Below are 23595 nucleotides of genomic sequence, written 5' to 3'. Positions count from 1 at the left end.
TTAAAATAACACTCGTTTGGAATATACATATGTATTTCTGGTACAGTTATTTAATATCGTGTAAATTGAATACCATGTATTATGTATTACATTTAGGAGTATTAAGCTTACAGCGGTTGGTTAGTGGAAATCGGGCAAAAGTTACTTTAATAATGGCAACATAAATTTAAATCAACACATTATTTTTTACTGTGGACACATTTGTATTACTCTCGAAGTAATATTGTATATAAGATTTATGTGAATATTAGTTAGGCGTGGTTGTAACATCTTAGGATGTAACTCGTTGCTGTCAGTTTCATAATCCGCTTTACTGGCTCTTGGTCTACATCTCAAGTAGTATAGTTGCATACAGGAACAAACAATCCTAAAATTATTGTGATAGAAATGTACATTAATATAGCTGTTCATCCACAAAGTGGGATTTTTCTAATAGAATATATTATTTTTCATTATTTTGGGTATATTGTATTTGTAGATGTTGGCTCTTGGCCTATAACGTCCATCTTTTAAACTGTCTCAATCTAATTTTAAAAGAGAAATTAATGTATAAAAAAAATGTGTCATACAAAGTTCAAACATACATCGTCAATAAGAAGTGATAACAAATAAATATATCAGATTAGTAATTGTATATTCATATTCAACGCTAAGAAAATTTACATGATAAAGTATAATACAATCGAAAACGAATGTACTATTAAAAAAAAATAATTAAAGAGTGTGCAACCTCCTTAAAATCCTGAAAACAGGTTTGCTTACTTTAGTAAATCGTTGAAAAATATATAATTGTGTTGCTTCAAACAGTGTGTTGTTCAAAGATCAAAAATATAAAACCAAAAAGTACCTAATGAACTTAAAGTCAGTCACAATTTAGGCTCTATATGAGCCTAAATTGTTTGAGTATTGCGTAAAGATTTGTTCACTCACGAATGAATTAGGATGAGTTACCCTCGTGCATATAACATGTCTTAGTCTGCGTGTACGTAATGGCAGCAAAAAAACAAAGATTTATTTAAAAATAATTTGTTACGCGTCCTTGAGTGAATAGATAAAGGTAACCTATAAATGTTGTTTAGACGGGAGATAAGTTAAACAATGCAGTTCTTCAAATTTAGAATCATTGATAGTTAAAAAAAAACAAGGTTTAACTGAATATTCGTTAAACAACTTTAATATGAGGCCGTTAAAGTATATTTTAGTTAAAGTGTCGTCACTCGACTTATGACATTAGTCTTCGTAAAACATTTTGATCTCCATTCATGTGCCAAATACTTCAAAACACTGCTGTAATATTTAGTATTTTTATATAAAGCCAAAATTGTATTTAAATCATAAATATATTTTTACTCTATGATATTAGATGTGCATGGTATTGTAATATTGTGCTGCGGAATATAATTCCATAAATAAAAACTATTTATTATTCTCCAAACTCTTGTTTTATTACAATCGAACAAAAATTATTTAATCTAACAAAATTACAAAGGATCCGATGGAATCCATTATCGAATCTAATTTATTATTTCGAAGCAAAAAAGCCCTTATTTGCATCACAGTGGTCCAAAAAGAAGTCTAAAATGCCATAAAATCTAATTATAAAATTATATATGAATATCAGTTAAAGCGTTGCAATGTTACCTAAAGTTTTTTGTAATCTGTGGTCCGATTAGAATCGTGGAACATTTCGTACAACAATGGCACGATTATAATAACACTCTACTACTTCAAAGCTTCGATTATATTATGGAGTGTAGTAACATCTCAAACTTTCTAAAATTTCGAAAATTTCCTCAACTAAAATGTTTGAAAAAGGTATTATGTATTAATTGTCAGAATAGCGCTATCCTTCTGACTACAGTCGCATTATATTTTCAATAGTATGTATGTATAATAATTATTCAACCAACAATACAAAAAAATTCGAAAATAGCTACTTTTCAAGACAAACGTCTAATTTTCTTGCTTTAATTTTGCGCTTTCCTTAATATGCAAAACGCGCCCTTCCATAAATCCAACTGCACCATTTAATTTCATGTATTTATACACACAAACATACTTTTTTACCTTTGTACTCCATAGTTTCAATCGCTATAACGCGTCAAACGTGAACGAAAACAAATATCTAACAACAGTTTCACCAGACATGATGATAATTTGAATGATCTTGAATTTAAATTAACAATAAATATTCAAAAATGTCATAAAAATCATCTATCAATTTATCGTCACAAAAATTATCGAAGCGATTACAACTTCTACTGATCTACAAACTAATTTATCTAGTAGTTGTATTAAACTGAGAATAGTAGTCGTCGGTTGGCGTGTTGTTGTAGACGACTTCTTTGTAGTATTTCTCAGTCTCCTTCTGCTGAAGCGCGAGTAATTGATTTTCTTCCATCAGCTGACGTGCAATTTCCCTGCAAAAGAAACGTTGTTGTACAATAAATACGAGACATGTCCGAATCCAAATTAATGTCGCCAATTTTAATATCAATCGTGAGGGATATACTTGTAATACAGGCGTGTGGGCAAATATACAACAACAACAACAACAGCCTGTAAATTCCCACTGATGGGCTAAAGGCCTCCTCTCCCTTTTGAGGAGAAAGTTTGGAACATATTCCACCACGCTGTGCTAATGCGGGTTGGTGGAATACACATGTAGTAGAATTTCTATGAAATTTGTCACATGCAGGTTTCCTCACGATGTTTTCCTTCACCGCTGAGCACGAGATGAATTATAAAGACAAATTAAGCACATGAATCAGCGGTGCTTGACTGGGTTTGAACCCGCAATCATCGGTTAAGATGCACGCGTTCTAACCACTGGGCCATCTCGGCAAATATGCCAAAAGTTAATAGGACAAGTGACAGGCGTCAGATCCATGTAAGTGACAATACATATTAATATTTATTATTTGTTGGATACGACTATAGGTACCTTTTGTCCTTTCCTAATACCTCATCATACCTCAATTCCTGTTCTTTCGAAAAATGTATAAAACAATGGATTACCTCCTCTTTCTTTGGTCCTCAATATCCTGTCTAGCGACCTCCCGTTGTATGGACTTAGCTAAAGCTTGCCACTCTGCTTCCATTTTTTCTTCTGCTTCACGCTTTGCCTACATTCAATAAATTTATTTTTATAATGTAAACAAAATGATAACATACATCGTAGCATATATTACAATTTTGTTAAGTACCAGCTATTAAAGATATTTTTGTATTTTGTTTTTGTCAAATTTAAGTATAGCAAATAGTTAGATATTTATACTCCGTCGTGAGTCGTAATACTAATAAATACGTCCAATGAGCAAATTTTCCAGAATTTGGAGTATATTCGTAATACGATTTGTCAGTGGCTTCTGTTAGGTAAAAAATAGATAAAAAAAATAATTTTGGATTTCTAAAAGGTTTGATATTTACGAATTTATGAGTATCTTAACTAGTGATAAAACAGGCTATTTAAATAAAGATATTTTTTAGGCATAGAACGTCATACTTTTGCCGCAGCCATTTGTTCCTTCTGTGCCGCGTAAAACTTCTTCAACTCCTCCTGGTTCATACCTTTGTACATAAAACCGATGGCTCTGAAAATAAAAACAATCTTTTAAAGCAATTTACTATATTGTAGTCACTTAATTCATTATATTTTAACTGTAACGCATGAAACTAGCATAATATATTTTTCTTAATGTGACTTGAAAAAAGTTTTTTCTACATATATTACATATGATTCTAGTGTTATGGATATACTCGTATCTTCCTGGTAATATAAAGTGGAGCAATGCCAAGAATGAAACAAGAAAGTTGTACATGTTTTTAATATGAATACTTTCCTCATCTCTAAATATTTGAGCGTATTTCAGTACGGTTTGTCTGTATGCAGATTATTATTATTATTTTAATTATAGCCAAAGTTAAGAGAACCAAAAAAATATAAAAATACGGTCTGTAATATGGAATAGCCCATAAAAGTGCCACTGCTAGAACATTCGCTATTATTTTTTAAGAAGAATTAGTAGTATATTCAACTACTACGCTTTGTATCAATACTATCACAAGTGTCCGAATATATTTTAATTTATAAATACTATGCACATTTTCTCACGATGCAACCTTCACGGGTAGCAACTACAAAATGTAATACTAGAAAAAAATTGACTCCTGTCCGGATTTGAAGTCAAGCCTTGACTAATCTTTATTTAATCTCTGACCTCTCTCAATAAAAAAAGTTAATTTGGAAAAGTTTCTATAGCAAATTCAAGGAAAATATATGACTTATAACTTTCATTTGTTATAATGATACAGCTTCATACCTATTGTTCCCCAGAGCGCTCTTAGCTACGTCCGGGTTTTCAGTGAGCATGTCTGAAGTGAGATTGTTGTACATTTCCGCGGCATTGTCAGCTTCTTCCTGTTCTTTCATTATTTGCTCTAATTGTTTCTTCTCGGCCGCCTTCAAATTGTAAAACAGTAAGTATCATCTCTTTACAAACCATAACGACGAGTAAAGAAGGCGTTATTTTTTTATTACAAGTGTAAAAATGTATTTGTTTTATCTTTCTTTCAAACAATTACTTGGAGGTAGGGCTTTGTGTGAACCCGTCTGGGTATCTGATGAGTACCCACTCATCACATATTCTACCGCCAAACAATAGTATCAATATTGTTTTGTTACGGTTTGAAGGGTGAGTGAGCCATTGTAACTACTGACACAATGGACACAACTTTTAATAGATAAATAGCACCAGTCTCCATTTAACATCAGGTGCCTATATGCCTGTCAGCCACATACAACACATGCATAGTCATTTTTGGGGTAAGTAAATCAATTATCTCGCATGCAGGAGCTGGATGCGAGATAATCTGGCCGGAGAAAGACCAAAGTGGCGTGCACTTGTCCAGCAGTGGACAAAAAGGCCTGATGATGATTATGATGATGAAATATAGTTATGTTTCATTTCGCTTATTACCAATGCCTCGTTGTAGCGCAAGTTCGCCTGGCCGAGACGATAACGACACTCCCTCTCCAGTTTGTCGAGATCACCTGCGCGTGCATCTCTAGCCTTAATTGCCATCTGAAGCAAAATTTAATAATTTTAATTCCAGATTATACAAAGAAAAACTTAAAAGTATATTTTGAATTTTGTTAAAATATTTATTTTCTACATAAATTTACTATTGGATCACGGGACTGTTAACATTGTCTCCTTCTAAACTCCAAACTGTGTCTAAAAATAAATTCAATAACTTTTATTGATCCCAATTGGGGTAAAAAGCCAGGAACCTTAAGAAGCTAGCCACTAACCACTTAGACAAACACTAAAAGTATTTGCTAAACATGATACCTGAAGATGTGAATCGAGATTATTGCTTTACTTGTATAATTAATCTGGCAGAAAAATCTTTCTGGTAGCCTAGCGTGTATAAGCATGATGCCTGAAGATGTGTTATGATGTGATTGAGCTTATCAGTTTACGTGTACAGTTCGACCTTTAAGATAGGCGCACACCGAGGAGAGCCGCAACGCATAACAAAATTTCTCCTGAATCAGTTTCATACATTTTGTATGGGCTATCACACACCTCAGGCTGGCCGCAACGGGCCGCATCGCAACGCATTGGCGCATCACTAGCCAGGCGTATTTTTGCGGCGATGTTATGCGTTGCAATGCGGTCCGTCTCAGTGTGCGTTAGCAGATGCACCAAGTAGAAGGCTGATTAAGTGTTGTTTACAAAACTATCCATCTTCTTAGATTGCCAAAACCTGACTGATTATAAGATATTGGGTCGCGGTGCGGCCCGATGCGCCTGCTATATGCTTTGGCGCAATTTTGCAATGCGATGCGTTGAGGCCCGCCGCTGCTATATTTTGTGCGAACCTTTAGAGAAACCTTCTTGGTAGCCATACCCTAGCGTGTATGGCTACCTTTATAATAATATTGAACGCACCATGTACGCAGCTTCCGCTTGCTTGCGTTCCTCTTCAGCAGCTTTCCGCTCTTGAACTTGTTGTTCGAGCCACGCATTCTTCTGAGCTGCCATTATCTTTTTGCGCTCCTCGTACTCAAGATCTTCACCTTCGAATCTGTTCGATCATACGATTACATAAAGCATGAATGTCATCAATTCATATTCCTAAGATAAGATTAAACTAATACTTAGTTTCCGTTACAAATGTTATAAAAACATTTTGGTAAAACAATATACGTCATGCATGTGAGTCGAGATGACCCAGTGGTTAGAACGCGTGCATCTTAACTGATGATTGCGGGTTCAAACCCAGGCAGGCACCGCTGATTCATGTGCTTAATTTGTCTTTATAATTCATCTCGTGCTCAGCGGTGAAGGAAAACATCGCGAGGAAACCTGCATGTGACAAATTTCATAGAAATTCTGCCACATGTGTATTCCACCAACCCACATTGGAACAGCGTGGTGGAATATGTTCCAAACCTTCTCCTCGAACGGAGAGGAGGCCTTTATCCCAGCAGTGGGAATTTACAGGCTGTTGTTGTTGTTTGTTTTTGTAATATACGTCATACGTTATGTTGTGCTCAATTTTTTGATTTTTTTTCAAAATAAACAATATAATATAATCAATTGGTATCTCCTACCAGCACGTAACACTTACATACGCTTTAAATCTACGGAGTATGTTATCAGCGCGACTTTGTTTTCAGCCTTTATTATCTAGATATTGTTTTATTTTAATTTGCGCCACTTGCGCTTCAAGAGTGACTAATCTTCTCGTTATAACCAGTGCTATATTTACGATCACATTACCACCATAGAGAGTATCATAAACTTGAATTAATTAAATATTACTTTCCATTATTATATTATAAATTAAAAACAGTATTATTTAAAGCTATTTTAACATATATATTGAGACAAAGTTTTCAGCAAACGCTCACCTAAATGTATGTACGGATTTAGATAATAGTTTTCGCTATGTATTTCGTTACGAATATGTATTTATGTATCAGACAGTCAGACGACTCATGTTTCTGAGACGTACGATGTCTATATGAAACTAACTTTTGTAAAAGCAAATAAAAGCAAGCATTATTAGCATAAGTCCCTACTCTATCAAAATAGTAAAATATAGTAAATTGCTTCACGTAAAGACTATGAGTAGAGTCTATCGCGAACAATATCGTCATGATTATTACTTTAATATAGAAATACAGTTAAGCGGAACTTGTAATCTTTATAAGTAAAAAAAGTAAAGTAACAGCCTGTAAATTACCCACTGCTGGGCTAAGGCCTCCTCTTCCATTAGGAGGGTTTGGAACATATTCCACCACGCTGTTACAATGCGGGTTGGTGGAACACACATGCGGTAGAATTTCGATGAAATTAGACACATGCAGGTTTCCTCACGATGTTTTCCTTCACTGCCGAACACGAGATGAATTATAAACACAAATTAAGCACATGTATATAGTGGTGCTTGCCTGGGTTTGAACCCGAAATCATCGATTAAGATGCACGCGTTCTAACCACGTGATAATAATACACTTACTTTTGTGCACTGGATAATCCCACTGGTTCGCCATCGGATTGTCTCGGCGGTAGTTGCATTTTTAGCGCATCAGGATTATTCAGATCGAATTCACGCCGATCTTCCTTGCGTTGATACTTCTGACGGAATTCATCTATTTCTACGCCTATACGACGGCGTTCCTAAACATATACAGACAAAGTTTTTGGAACAAAATTCAACTTCTTTACAATAGCTATTGATTGATATATAAATGAAAATGAAGATTGTTCGAAAAAAAAATTAAAAGATAACGTGTCATGTCTGATATTGCCTCGTGGTGACTTTTAACGTGTTAGTTTTGTAAGTAATGCGTATTCGTTATGTTATTTAAATATAAAACCTTTTTGTTACATCACTTGCGCTTGTACATTGGCTCGCACAGTCTTTAAACCGGAACACAACAATACTGTGTACTAGTAAACACCAGTACCGAGTATTGTTGGCGGTAGAATATCTGTAGAGTTGCTTTTTGCTACCAAGACGTAGCACAACGCTTTTATGTAACAATCTATTTTATCTCACAATATATAAAAGGATTTCAGAAGGTGTTCGCGTACGCACTGAGTTAGATACGATTCAATTATACTCTTTACAAATCACAGAGTTCCGATACTTCTCTCTCCCTGGCCTCGAGGACTACGGCGAGATTACTGTCCTTGATCATCTGCTGAGCGAAAGCCAAGTTCTTCCTCTCTATCTCACCTCGCTCAGCGCGCTTCTCTTCCACCTGACGCTCCAGGAATGGTAGATCAACCTGAAGTTGATTTGATATGTTAATTACCGTCTGAAATTATCCGTGTAGTGAAGATATGTACGCGCTTTAAAAGTTTTCTTCGTAGTACGAGTTTGGTTGGTAATTATTAAGTAAGCTACTTTCTTCTATATCATTATTTAAGGTGTGAACATACATATGTCGTTTAAATGTGAAGCATAAATAATTCAGCATCGTTTCGAACAATACACGGTTATGAATATATCCTATACACCAGAGACATAACACAAGTGCTTTAGTTACTTACATTGGGATCAAAGTACTGAGTAATGTATGTGATGTTGTCTCATATTTATTTATTATTTTATTATTATAATACGTTAAAAATCAACATTTTCCTTAGTTTCCTAGTTGCTTCTCTACGAGGATTTATATTCCTGTGCAAATAGACGTATAGAGAGAAAATATTTTAAATTAATTTTGGTTGATATTTACCTATTTCAAATATCAAATGAAGAAAAATAATAACATTTTAATTTAATGTCGGTATGGTTTATTTTTATATTAAACATTTGATAAGAGTTTCAACCTTGGCAAACTCTAAATATCAGGCCTATTTTTGGGAACAAATAAACTTTTAACGTATGTATGTAATCTTACTTGGTTTGAACCACAACCCTTTGATTCAAATTGTTTCTTCTAATTAGAGCAATATACATCATCATTCTAGCTAACTTTGATCGTCATTTCAGTGGAGATAGCGGCTATTCCACAATATATGACACATACATATATTTATGTCTCATATTGTTGTTGGTTCTTGTGCTAATTTTCTTTCTTCTGATCTTATATTCTACAGACGTACGTACTATGTACTTGTAAACTGTTTCTCTTATGTATATTTACCAATTTGAGTGTGCTTTATAAATATTTATCATTGTTATAAAATGTGTCTCCGCGTTACTTATGTTCGGAATATATTATTTGTCTTTATTTAAATATTGTCTTTGGTTAGATTAGAGAGTGCTATGTTAGACTTTAGAGTAGGATCAACGTCAGGGAACTCTGCAATCAGTGGCGGCGTAAGGCGTGGGCGGCCCACGGCCTCGCGGTACAAAGGGTCACGCGCCTGAAATTTGAAAAAAAAAACAATCGCCCCGCAAACTTTTGCCCACGATCTTGCGCCGTCACTGGTAACAAACAACCACAGCTTCGCGGCGCAAAGAATCGCGCCCGAAATTTGAAAAAGTACAACATAACATTGGGATCAGAGTCCTGAAAAAAAAACAAGGGCCTCGCAAACTGTATCTTGCCCACATTAATATTCGCTCATGCGCCGCCACTGTCTGTAGTAATGGTTAGTATGTAATGTAAATAGTAATCGAACAAGATGAAACTCGATAGTGATAAATTGACTTAGGTACTGACGACATCTGTGATTGATTTGACAACACATAACTTTCCGCCCCACCGTAGAGTTGACAGATCTCCTTTTTTTCTCTGTGGTACAATGTACAATGTATGTGGTACAATGTATAATGTACAATGTGTACAATGTGGTTTACATTATATTTAATACTGTGATTACACGCTTTATACGAAAATTTAGTTCTTTGCAATGTTCTGCTTTATACGTCCAAATATAGGAGTTAATCGGTCATATTTTGTTTTATGGTCAGCTGAATAGATGTAATCTATATCATATTATACAGTATGTATATTACAAATGCGATCAACTCAGTCCACTGAAACGATTTTGAGGTATTTTTTGTATATTATAGCTTAAATTCCAAATAAAATATAGAAGAATAGGCTAAGTTTTTATGTATAACATCTTACGCCTTACTACTAAAAGGTGACCGAAGCCGTGGACTAGTACGCAATATATGTATTAAATAGAGAGGTATTAACAGCCAATCCCTAGTAGAGTAGGGTAGTTAGATAAGCTCCACTTACAGATGTGGGTGACAAAATCCATCCCTCAGGGAAGGTCTTGGTTCCGACAATACGTATCAAGTCGTTGCTATTTAATTTAAAATCGTTTAAATAATTTCATGTCTTTTTGTTATTTTTTTACCACAAAAGTTATACCTATTTGTAGTTAATAGTAACAAAGATACCACCGCATATTCCATCGCACCTCATTCTCATTGTTTGGGGCTGGTGGACTGCGTTGTATCGGGATTAAGCCTATCTCATAGTTCAATGGACGAATGCAAAACAAATAATTTCCGTAGTTAGATTCTACGATTTCTAATTTAATTGATTTGGGAAGCTCTATCCTAAACAGCCGTTTAGGACGCGGTACTTCTTAAATATAACATACTTTTTATATGCTAAATTATAGAGCGTGTGTCTTAAATTTCTTTATACATACACCGATCTTCCTATTTCTTGCATTGAAAATCCGAGATCTTCTTTCCAATTCACATTGTCGTCTTCTTTCTCTGTTTTGAGCCTCCTTGCGATCTTGCGCATTAGCTATTTGTAACTTTAACATTTTCAAAAATAATATAAAAAAATTCAAATCAATTGATATATAATTTGGTAAAGAATATAAAATGTATACGTAATGGTACAGCCTCGCTCAACTTGCAACGATCTAACATGTCTTGTTGCTATAGAAACTACACTTTATTTTCAGCCAATGATATCTTTATAAAATTGTTTTATGTAGATTATATCCACCTTTTTGTATAATATTAATATTATTGTAAATGTTCGATACATTAATATACCTAATATTATGACTCTATTTATGACACGGCTATTAAATATATTAGGTTGGGGAAAAAGTCTTTTCGCATATAGTATGTATGAACTTGTAATAAAATCTCTTTGGCTATACCATTTGTATCATTAAAAAGTTTTAATTTTAAAGAATGCACTTCCAAATTCAAATTAGGAATTTGTGTGTATTTCATTTGTTTTTGTTGTTGTTAAAATGAGTGAATCTAAAGAAGAAATTCGATACATTTTAAAATTTTACTATAAAAAAGGTAAAAATGCAACTCAAGCCGCGAAAAAAATTTGTGATGTTTATGGACCTAATGCAGTATCTGTGATAGTAGCGCAAGTTTGGTGTAAGCGTTTTCAAGCCGGAAATTTTGATATCAAAGATGCATCTCGCTCTGGTCGCCCTGTTACGGACAAAATTGATGCCATTTTTGAAAAAGTGGAGCAAGATCGGCATATTAGTAGTTACGATGTAGCTGAAGAACTGGCAATTGACCACAAAACGGTTTTGACTCATTTGAATAAAGCTGGGTACACAAAAAAGCTCGATATATGGGTGCCTCATGAACTCACTGAAAGAAACCTACTGAACCGTGTACTCCTTTGTGATTCTTTATTACGACGTAATGAAACCGAACCATTTTTGAAGAAGCTGATAACTGGTGATGAAAAGTGGATCACATACGACAAGAACGTGCGAAAAAGATCGTGGTCAAAGGCCGGTCAAGCTTCACAGACTGTGGCAAAACCCGGATTAACTCGCAACAAGGTAATGCTGTGTGGATGGCGGGATAGGAAGGGCATCATTCATTATGAGCTGTTACCGCCCGGCAGGACCATCGATTCAGAACTGTATTGCGAACAATTGATGAGATTGAAGCAAGAAATTGAGAGAAAGCGGCCAGAATTGATCAACAGAAGGGGTGTGGTTTTTCACCATGACAACGCTAGACCTCACACATCTTTAGCCACTCAACAAAAATTACGAGAGTTTGGCTGGGAGGTATTAATGCATCCGCCGTATAGTCCTGACCTTGCACCTTCAGATTTTCATCTGTTTCGGTCTCTGCAGAATTCTTTAGGCAGTGTCAGGTTAACATCACGAGAGGACTGCCAAAACCACAAAATTTTTAAAGCAATGGGATCATGTCACTACCAACAAGATGGCAAAAAGTTATGGCACAAAATGGCACCTACATACTTTAGTCAAATGTAAATAAACTATAAAAAAAACTTTTTGAATTTTCATATAAAATACGAAGAAACTTTTTCCCCAACCTATTATATATATCTCAGTGAGTTTTTGCATAATAATGTTTTGGGAAAATATTTTCGACCTTGTTTTCTAATTAGAAAAAAAAATACGCTTCCATTTTTTAGAACATCTTGAATAAAAAAATTATGGCAATTAAATGTTGCCATATTATGCCATATTTTTAAGAAATAAAAATGGTTAAAATGACGAGTAATAATAATAAACCATGAAGACGTTACACTTATTTGAATTATATTAATTATGGAAACATTAAATTTTATAAGCTACTAAATGGTAGCTTATTTTTACGCGTGGCAACACTAAAAATGCGGCGATGTGCGTCGTAGCGGCGATACCATTAGCGTAAACGTAAAGTAGTAGTATACGTTCGTGAGCGCGAATAAGGCATTCGTCTGATGAAGTAACATCGTCACGACGTCTCTCTGCGTAAACATAAAACGCGAAAGATAATTTCGTAAAATAAAACCGTGATTTAAAAATAAACAAAACAAAAAGTATTACTAGTGTTTTCGTGACTTAATGTGCTTAAAATACTCTCATGTTGTGTAATGTGTTTTTAATATGACAAGTGTCTTGAAAAAATCAAGAGGTACTAAAGGAAAATCCGAATCCATGCAAGAAGATTTGCCGGCGAGATGGTGTGTGTCCCGCGGGCACAAAACCGAAGATTCAACGAAGTTGATCAAGTATGTCGATGACAATGTCATTGGCAAAGGAACCTCATTCTGCGGACCGTTCGGAAGGAGAAAAGGTAAATATTTTTTTTCTAATTCATTCTGACACAAGAGCGCGCTGATTTATAATTGATTACAACTTCTTCGCAAACTTTATAAATTATTTATTAATACGCCACGTACGGTTATCTAATAAAAAATAAATTAACATAATATATTTGCTATATAGTGAAATGTTAATGATTGAAGAACAGCTGCCGAATTGTGTTAAATATTTATTTATAAATGTTATTGTATACAACGGTCGTTTTACGGAAGTGAGTCAGTCAGTTGTGAATATTAACACGAAGTTTATTTAAATATTTCGCCTGCATATTTATGTATTTGGCACTGTTTTATTAAATAACTATTTAAAAAATGAATGTCATTATTTATTTCTATTATATTTAAAGCTTTAAGTTATATTGTAGAGTTGTATAAGGATTTTAATTTGTAAATAGGAAAAATATTAAATAAACTATACAACCTTACACCTTACTGTTTAAAGACATGCAACAACTAGGTGTAGCTAGATAGCAAATACTGTCTAATATAATTAATGTAAATAGGGACGCTTACTGTTTTCAAATACTAAATGTATTTTTTTTTATGAAATAGGTGAAAAGTTTTACGTTGTCTTTTTTGGTAATGTTGTTTTTTTTTGTTTTGCGACTTTTTATTTAGAAACAGTATTAAATTTAATGATTATTATTTGTGTATGTTTTTAGTATAGGCGTAGTATTAATAATGTGTCTATTATTATTATAAATATTTTTTACAGATGTTTAACATGAAAATAAATAGCTTAGTACAAAAGATAGGTTATAAAATATAATTATTAAATAAAGTAAGCGGCATCTATTAATTATTTTAACAACTGTTTTCAGATGCTTCATACTCTACACAAATGTAGAGTATGAAAAATTATACATATATATGTGAAAAAATCGTATTATAAGTCAATAGGTTACTTATTTAGTATTATACTTAGTGCGTTGATTTTTTTACTGTTTCTTCGGTAAAATCTACATACCGAACGAGTTATAAAAGTAAATCAAGTAAGAGCATAGATATGTCCCCCGGGTGGACTATGCCCTCCATTTAGAAAAAAAGTTTGGTTTCTATTCCATCTCGAAGGTCAAATACGGTATCCACATGGGGAATGTTTATAGATTACGTTTGTGTACGATAAACATATACGTATTCTTAACGACCGAATAAATTATAAACGCTAATAACACACAATATGAAAAATACTTGTCCGGTTTGAACTCGCAATCTTTGGTTACGATTTATGAGTCTTAACCACTGGGTCATCTCGACTCACCGAACCGGCGATTAAATTTAACTACTTGTAAAAATACGATTCAATATCTCTCGTATGATTTGAATCAACTTTATTTATATTTATTATTTTGATAAATAATTATTTTTATATTTGGTAATAATTTTCCGTATACATAGAACGAATATGTATTTTTGTTGTATTGTAGTGTTGACCGGTGTTTCATTGTTAAATAACATATATATATATATATATATATATATATATATATATATATATATATATATATATATATATATATATATATATATATATATATATATATATATGGAAGATAAAATTTGTGCGAGTATCACTATATTTGGGATGATCGCGTGCACTGACCTTCACATGACGTGTTGACTTGATGACGAAATGCTCTCAGGATTGACTTGACGTTATGAGCGGCTCTCATTACTATAGAATTAGTGATATGCAAATTTACCAAAGAAGTTATTATTTTTTTACAGTAGAACGTCGATGAACCGAATCGTTCCTGAGCGTAATATAATAAATTGGAATCGAGTAATTTTATACTACTTATACATTTTTGATAACAGTTTTCTTAATTGTCATTTCACTAATTCGCATTGGAACAGCGTAGTGGAATATGTTCCAAATCCAAATCATATCCTCAAAGGGAGACAAGACCTTAGACCAGCAGTGAAAAATTTACAGACTGATGTTGTTGTTGTCATGATGGTCATCATAAAGATTTGGACGAACGTTCAAGGATACAGACAAGGACATAAGGTACCCCTTACACAAAGTGGGCTGAAACTAGAAATTCATGCAACATTTTTAAATTAATTATATATCACATATTTTATTAAATTAATTAAAAAATATATTGATTTTACTGTCAGACGGAATTGTAGCCGGTGAAATATTTACATTTTTACATTTTATTTTATTTAATTTACACTGTATGTGCCTGGCGAATGGCAAACCTGATACAAATTTGACAAATGGGTTTGTTTGTACGGAATTCTGCCGCATTCTTGTCCACTTGAGAGTTGTGAGTGTATAAATTTAAATAAAACGATTTATTGCGTCACTGTCCTTGTAATTTGGCGATTAATTGATAAACGGTAACATAATATGTTTTATTTTGAAAGCGGTAAACGATTTGACATTTATTTATTTTTGATTATAAATTACTTTTTAATTCATAGTTCTATAGCGTTATCGCAATAAATTTTATAGAGCAGACAAGGAATTTATTATACAGCCAATAGGGAATTGCAATATTCCAACCACAGATAATTTAATGCATACATTGTTATTCGTGATTCGTTAATTTTATTTACAATATTTATATACACACACACTCTCGTATTTTGTGTATTATCAACACAGAAGATAAATGTGCATTTCTTTGAAAATATCTACCATGTCTAGATGATATATATGTAGTTAGTGTCTAAAAAATGTGGACCAATTTTATTATCTATGTGTGTGTGACACCTACGCTCGACTCACCGAACGTTATACTACTTTACTAGTGAGCGTGTACTTAGTTACCAACCGTTGACGACACCTTCCCACTTTCATAGTATAATATAATAAAAATATATAAATAATTATAGGACTGTGATTATACTAAAATAAAAGTCAAATCTAATTGGAGGCATCCTGAAATAAAGATGTCCTGATTTTTGACAACATCTCTCATTACCCCTAATTGTAGCTTTAAATTCCAAACGTACCTTGGATATATGATATGATATATTTCTATTTATTGTGTTTTATATATTTTTTTTGAGACATGATTATAGCTGTAATGTTCACATTTATGATCGATTTACCAAATAGATTAAATATTTATTATATTTAAATATCAGCTCGCTGTGCACACACACTGTCTTCACCGCGCGTCCATTTTTATATATTCTCTTTTCCCGCGCTTTTGCGATGTGTGTCAGTTGAGATCACAGACACATAATTATACAGATAACATATATAATTATACAATATATAAATCTAATTTTCATTAATATGTTAGTGCAGATCTGTGTACACTACAATAGCTTTTTCTTCCAATGTTTCATAAGATCGACTTGTTCCTACCTGCTAGGTTAATTAAAACTGATCTCTAATAAATCCCGAATAATATATGAGTATAAGTATATTCTTTTTTGAGAAGGATATTCAAAAAAATTATTATATACACACGTTCACGAGCATGAAGTCGCGGGCGTCGCGTTATATAATAATGAAGCGTAGTTGTCTAATTGGTGATAAAATACACACGTAATTGACATAAACAATTGTTACTGTTATTGTTTGTTTACACATGATCGTTGAACAGGTTGCGTATATTTAATTTTTTTTTATTATGATTTCGATAAACTGGCTGACGATTTACTGATGTTACGATGATATATTTTTTAAAGTATTCTGAAATAATTTTAATTATATTAAAATAATACAAAAATGTAAAACATCGTATACATTACTCTGATTCCAATGTAAGTAGCTAAAGCACTTGAGTTATGGAAAATCAGAAGTAACGACGGCACCACATCCCCATGAAAACCGGTGTACACACCAATCGACCACATGGGTCGTCATTATATTATATTTTAAAATATAAATCAATTTAATGTGATATATTTATGGATAGTCTATTACCTTATATATTCTATAGTCTAAAATTAAAAAAAAAAAGCATGAAATTGAAATATTTACTAAATCTTGAAACATTCTCTGTAACGCGCTAGATCTTGTGGTATAAGTTATATGACTTTTTTTTCTCATTTATAAGTGTACATTTCTATAAAATCTAACCGTAACCAAGCTCTAAATGAATTAAGAAAAGAATAGTAGATCAAAAGTAGAAAACTAGGTAAAAATGGCGGCATGACAGCGCTGTTTCTTTTTTTATTCAGTCACATGTTAGTGCGTAATAAAACCTCTTTGCTTCTATCATTTTATTTATCTATTTCAAATTGTCAAGTCTATTCGCGGATTAGGTCGATGTCTTATAGCTCTTGCCTCGTCACTATTTTTGTAGTTAGATAAGATTACTTGATAAGAATTTACGTACTGATGTTGTTTTTTCTTTAATATAAAAGTAGGTTCACATTTAAAATAATTTACACAGACTTACAAAAATCATAGAGACGGTAAATATTATTTTCTTGGTTATTATTGACAGCAATTACGTGATTTTTATAATATATGATATTCGTTTTTGAGTCAGGTCAAGCACTTTGGAACTAAGTAGCGTTTATCACGCATTCTTTTTTGTGTAGTTAGGTAATCATCACATCATTACATTTATTAAAAATATATGATGTATGTATCACTCATTATAAAATTAATTTATTTATGTTACCTTATTAATTTAAATATTTTACTTGTCGTTTATAAGTTTCCGTAATTTCGAATATAATATTATATAATTATCTCATCTGAACCGATATAATCGTTTTACTCGATTTTAATATCGATTTTAAAGCAATATAATAGTTCCCGAGCGGAGTATCCTGTCCTATTCCAGGACATAAGTCAATTATATCGTGACATGAGATATACCATATTATACCAAATCGAATTAAACCCGCCCAGTGTTTCGAGCGTTTATAGAGAGCTTAACCAACAAATATATAAGGCATTACTGATATAATATACGTATAATTAATTTCATCTTTGAAATTTCATCCATAATACTGTGATACTCGGATTTTCATAGATTTTATGATCTTATCAGCACAATCATTTTGTGGGACCATCTTCTGCCGGCTGCTTTTCCTAGCCAATACGATTTGTAACGTTCAAAAAATGAACCATCCGCTGTTGTATATGTTTATGGGTGGTAGTCACTTATCATCCTCGTTTCGACACATACATCATATAAAAAAATGATTAGTAAAATAAAAAATTCTTAGATTCGAGTTAATTCGTTTCAATTTTAAACAACTCATCTATTGTCTATGGATATTAACAGTGATTGTATAATATATTCGTTAACTTGCATAAATTAATTTTGTAATCTATGATGACACAGAGGCTCTATTATCATAGACTATACATGTAATCCTCTCGAGTTTAAAGGTTGTTAAAATTACTTGAACAGTTTCCGTGTATTGCGTGATTGAAATAGTCAGAAAATATTTAAAAAAAAGTAAATTAAATTTTACATATTATTACATTTTAGATACACGAAGGACTTTATTTAGAAAGATACCATATGTTAACCCAATGCAAGGGAACTAAGACTTTATTTGTAGATCATTAAAGTTTTAAATCTTGGGACTAACCAACTACACAGAACATTACTGTGCACAAGTAGATGTATGTCTATAGCCTCACTATCATAAGCCGAGGGAACGGCAAATCCAACATTACCGGAAAGAGTTTAGGCGTATGACCAACCATACCACACATACGTAGCAGCAGAGCTGGTCTGGTAGATCAAACTCAAAATTTACCAAAGAACATGAACATAGAATTTCATTTAGGAACATTGAATATAGTAATTATAAAATTTGAATGATAATCTGATCTAAATAGCCATATCCAGTTCATCAATTGTTATGTCGGTTTTAATACTTGAGAAGTGAGATACGAATTGTTATTTTTCAGGTAAGTAGTAATAGTACTGCATTCAAATAATCTTATATCTGTTTTTTTTTTAATATACGACGTCATGTTTCTTGTTTTTATTATACGTTTAGATAACGATTTGTACAATATTTTTATTTATGCCTTAATCGGAAATCAAGTTCGTGGAATAGAGAGTCAATTGCGTATTGTTAATGTGTGTTAATTTTTTTTTATCTTTAATTAATAAAAGGCAAACTAAAGGTAAACTGAATTTGTTACAGCTTCTGACATTGTAACGATAAGGTTTTTTTTAAGCACAGAGTATTCAATTTAAAGCGATAGGTAAAACTCACTTGACGTCTAGAGTTCATTAATCTCTGAACTGATTTTTTTCCCTCACGATGATTTCAAGAAAAAACTCGGGTGAAAGGCATTCTCCGAAAAAACAGGTTTGATGCCTGCCTGGGACTAGGGAGCAAAAACCTGGTACAATAGGCCACATGACACACTTGCGCTTGCGATTGTAATCTTTATTGACCTTGAAATAAAATTGGATTTTATTTGTACGATATTTCGTATTTTGAAGGATTATTGCATATCTCGTACATCATTTTCATATTAAATTTTTTTAGTATTTCTTTGTTCTATTTTGTATTTATCATAACATTTGATGATATCTTCATATAAATATTGTAATGAGGTAAGTTTTAACGGTTAAAAATAATCCTTTTGATTTGTAACTTTCATAATATTTTAGTTTAACAATTCAGAACCGATATAAACTATAAAATATGTTAATATGTTGCATATATTTTGATATATAGTTTAATATTTCGACGTAAGAGAGAAAATTGTTTGTCCAAGCAATTTCGAAGGGAATGTTGCCAAAACTATTATAGCTACACTTAATATGACAAATTTATATGTCTCAAAAAGTCACCAAACAGCTACGTTTTAAATATAAATCATCTTTCAATGGTTACATATAAAGTTTAATGAAATTGAATAGTCATTACTACTTTAGTTCAACATAACAGTACATACACTAAATTGGAATATCTTTCATAATAAATGACGTCATAACTGTTAACGGTTTATGTAGATAAATATTGTGATTTAGACTTAGCTACTCGACTCGATAGTTTCGTACAAACAACGGTTTATTAAAACAAACGAGTGAAAAAGTATGCGAGACGTGATCCATTAGCACAGCACGGGTTAGCAATCTGTTGGTGAATGGTCTTACCTGATAGGTTGAATAGGAGCCCAAGATAAAATCCTTACTTATCCCGCACTTTAACAACTTTACAACAAACAACGACCACAGCCTGTAAATTTCCCACAGCTGGGCTAAGGTCTCCTCTCTCTTTGAGGAGAAAATTTGTAAAATATTTCACCACGCTGTTCCAATGCGGGTTGTGGAATAAACACGTGGCAAAATTTCTATGAAATTAGACACATGCATTTTCCTTCATTGCCGAGTACGAGATGAATTATAAATACAAATTAAGCACATATATATAGTGGTGCTTGCCTGGGTTTTTGAACCCGCGATCAACGGTTGAGATGCACGCGTTCTAACCACTGGGCCATTTCGGTGGTTGGCTTAAGATATATTTTATACCTAGATTGCACAAAAAAAAGGAAGTTTATTAAACTTTCATTTCTATTATCGAAAGTAAATTCTCACGAGTATGGAAAAATTTAATTTATTGGAGCATGATTTAATGTTTATGTGAAATTAAATACATCAGCAATGAATTAGGTTTTAATTAGTATATTCTTATTAATTGACACTATTTTTTTTGGAGCGTGGTAATTACTAATAAATCTCATTAACATTACTTATATGTATCACATGATATATTGAGAATAATAAAATACAGGTTATAGTTGAACACAATTTAAAAATCACTATCTTGTTTATAAATATAAAGATTTTCTGTACGTGTGTATTTAACTGATTACTACTTGTTGTATATTTGAATCAGTCCCTGGATGTTTCTGAAAATTAACTTAATGAAGGCATTCGCCAAGCATCGTGACTGTTTCATGTTTATTTCAAAATGTACTTATAATTTTATAGAAAAAAGTTGGTGAATCGCAATCTTATTATAAAGGTCATTTTACAAACAGACAAACTACTACAATAATATTATACGTTTCATTGATATTATGAATGGGAGAGGATGTACGTCTCGTGTTACTAAAATGTTAAGCGTTATAAATAGTTTAACTTAGCGGAAGCTATATTTTGATGAATGTTATTATAAAACATATTTTTATGTCGTAAATGTAGGTATGTTATTTCAGTTAGGAAATTGGTTTTAATGCTATTATTTTAACACGCACACATTAAAATATAATATACAAAACATCTTCCAGCAGTAGTGAAGTTCCAGGTGTGGGTTTAGTTCCCAAACTGAGGCACCTCCACACTATTCCTGTCTTTCAAACAACATTTCTTTCTGGTTCTGGCAGAAGCTCTTCGCTATTAATCCAATTACCAAGACGACAATGAGAACTTCTTTGTTAATACAACATTGAACATTGATGTAATCTCGAAATTAAGGACCAATTATTTGCTTAGTATTATTATTATTATGAATATATACTTTTACGCATACTTACTACTTATTAGTACTTATTATAGTTGATGCGAAATGAAGTCCGTTTGTTTTGTCAGGTAATTAAAAAAAAGATCTCATGTGACTTGATAGTCAAGTTATTATTTATATTAATTTAATTTTGCGTATTTCGTATCATTTGCTTTATTTACTATATTGTTATTTTATTTTGTCTATTCCTGTCTGTGAAAATTAGAAATAATAAATTGGAAAAACATATTTCTTCATTTATATATTTTTGAATTCTAAAAACAGCAAACTAGAGCGTAATTAGGTAATCAATGAGAAGCGAATGAACACGTAAATTTAACAGATAATAAAATAAAAAAGACTGCTTCTTATTTATCTGTTAAAAATAAAAACTCGTCTATAAATTAGATAAACAATTCAAATTTTACAAATATTTTGAAACACGTTGATCCGAAACTATAACAGCGCAAAATATGCCGTTATTTATGACTGAAATCCAATATTCAAAATTTGCATGAAAATTAAGGGAAGCGAATTGGCGCCAATTTTCCTGTCAGCCATTTTGGTTGACATAACGGACACGTGTATAGTCGACTTATGCATTTACATTGCGTATTATCTGTTAAATATTTAAAAAAAAATAAGTCAGTCGTTTTACTTTATCAATATATATTTTATTTAGACCATTCTTAAAAATATACGTACATATGTTGAAAATTACGTGTAAGTACGCAATGAAACTAACGACTTACATCAATGCATTTTCGAATATTTATTTATTTATTTATTTATTTATTTATCGATATATTATATATTTATCGATATATTAGGAACAGTTTTGGGAGCTAAAGTGAATATTTACATATAAAAAAAAAAAAAAAAACATTCGTCTAAATTGGTGAATAAAGATCTTTATCTTCGAGTTGTTTTTTGATAACAACGTTCGATAAAACCCTTGAAATTTATGGATATACGTATAAATTACTTTAGCTTCTGGTAAGTGAGTTTTCATATGCTCCAATTGCGTTTAATTTACTTACCTCGAACTCGGTAGTCAAAGAGGATTATAATGAAATCGAAATCTTATTTTAAGATGAGAGTAGGACTTTGCCCACTTGGGAAGTTTTAGAGTTTAACTAGACTTCAACAACAACAACAACAGCAGCCTGTAAATTCCCACTGCTGGACTAAAGGACTCCTCTCCCTTTGAGGAGAAGGTTTGGAACATATTCCACCACGCTGTTCCAATGCGGGTTGGTGGAATGCACATGTGGCAGAATTTCTATGAAATTTGTCACAGCACGAGATGAATTATAAAGACAAATTAAGCACATGAAACAGCGGTGCTTGCCTGTACTTAAAATAATCGAAATCTTCTTAACAATATTTTTTGTTTACATAAATTCCTTTTCGAAAACTTATATATTTTTTAATAGTGGTTAAGACCTCATTTGAGTGGTTTGTTTATAGAATTCATTACTGATATGAACATCATTGAGATGGTACTATAATATTAATTAATTATATGCATACGTTTGTATGATGGACCTGTACGTATCAGTTGGCTGACACACAGTACACGTGTAGGATCGACATATACTTGTTAAATGTATGAGTACATAGTGTTCGTTACAGTGACCAGTAGGGCTGCCGACTCTTATGTAACGTTTTACGAACTAAGTTATATTAATAACTACCAGTGTTATTTACACTTGGTAAATCTTTTATTGACATTAGTTAATAAGCGGTCACGCTACTTCAAAAAAAAGTTGTTTTTTTTTTCATTTTTCATTAGCATGCACAAATTGTCAATGAGAAAAATAAAAATTGTATTTACAGAGTCAGCCCTGGGAACTTAGATGTTTTGTTAAGTTTCACGTTTCGGAGTTTGTATTATACTTAATAGTATAACCGAAACATTTTTTAATTTTTGATATGAAACTTCGATGAGCGCGGTGGATATGAAATATCAAGGTCGAATTCTGTTGTAACGTTCTTATTGAATTGAGTGAAACATTTCTGATGAAACGTTTCGGAAAATATTGTTAATTAGTAATTGGTGTCGATATATTTTATTGCAGACTACAAAAATTAAGTAAAGAAATCTTTGGACTGAACACAAAAAAATTGAA

General features: G+C 32.3%; 2 protein-coding genes across 2 annotated transcripts in view; one reads left to right on the top strand and one right to left on the bottom strand.

The window, feature by feature from the left end:
- Window positions 1-2089: 2089 nt before the first annotated feature.
- Window positions 2090-10836, bottom strand: LOC124537958 (RIB43A-like with coiled-coils protein 2). The gene is made up of 9 exons (XM_047114953.1): window positions 10644-10836; window positions 8168-8308; window positions 7534-7694; window positions 5958-6093; window positions 4980-5084; window positions 4323-4462; window positions 3506-3593; window positions 3019-3125; window positions 2090-2420 (listed from the first exon to the last, which is right to left on the bottom strand). Exons 1-9 carry the CDS (start codon window positions 10764-10766, stop codon window positions 2279-2281), a joined length of 1143 nt encoding a protein of 380 aa, XP_046970909.1. The 5' UTR covers window positions 10767-10836; the 3' UTR covers window positions 2090-2278.
- A 1796-nt stretch (window positions 10837-12632) lies between these two features.
- Window positions 12633-23595, top strand: part of LOC124537999 — a 116365-nt gene continuing 105402 nt past the window's right edge. The window contains exon 1 of the mRNA XM_047115000.1: window positions 12633-13029. Coding sequence (XP_046970956.1) covers window positions 12840-13029 — 190 coding nt within the window. The 5' untranslated portion in view covers window positions 12633-12839. The remainder of the gene's footprint in view (window positions 13030-23595) is intronic.

This window comes from Vanessa cardui, chromosome 19, assembly GCF_905220365.1.
Source record: "Vanessa cardui chromosome 19, ilVanCard2.1, whole genome shotgun sequence".
In the NCBI taxonomy this organism is placed as follows: Eukaryota; Metazoa; Arthropoda; class Insecta; order Lepidoptera; family Nymphalidae; genus Vanessa; species Vanessa cardui.
This window is presented reverse-complemented; position numbering and strand designations above follow the sequence as displayed.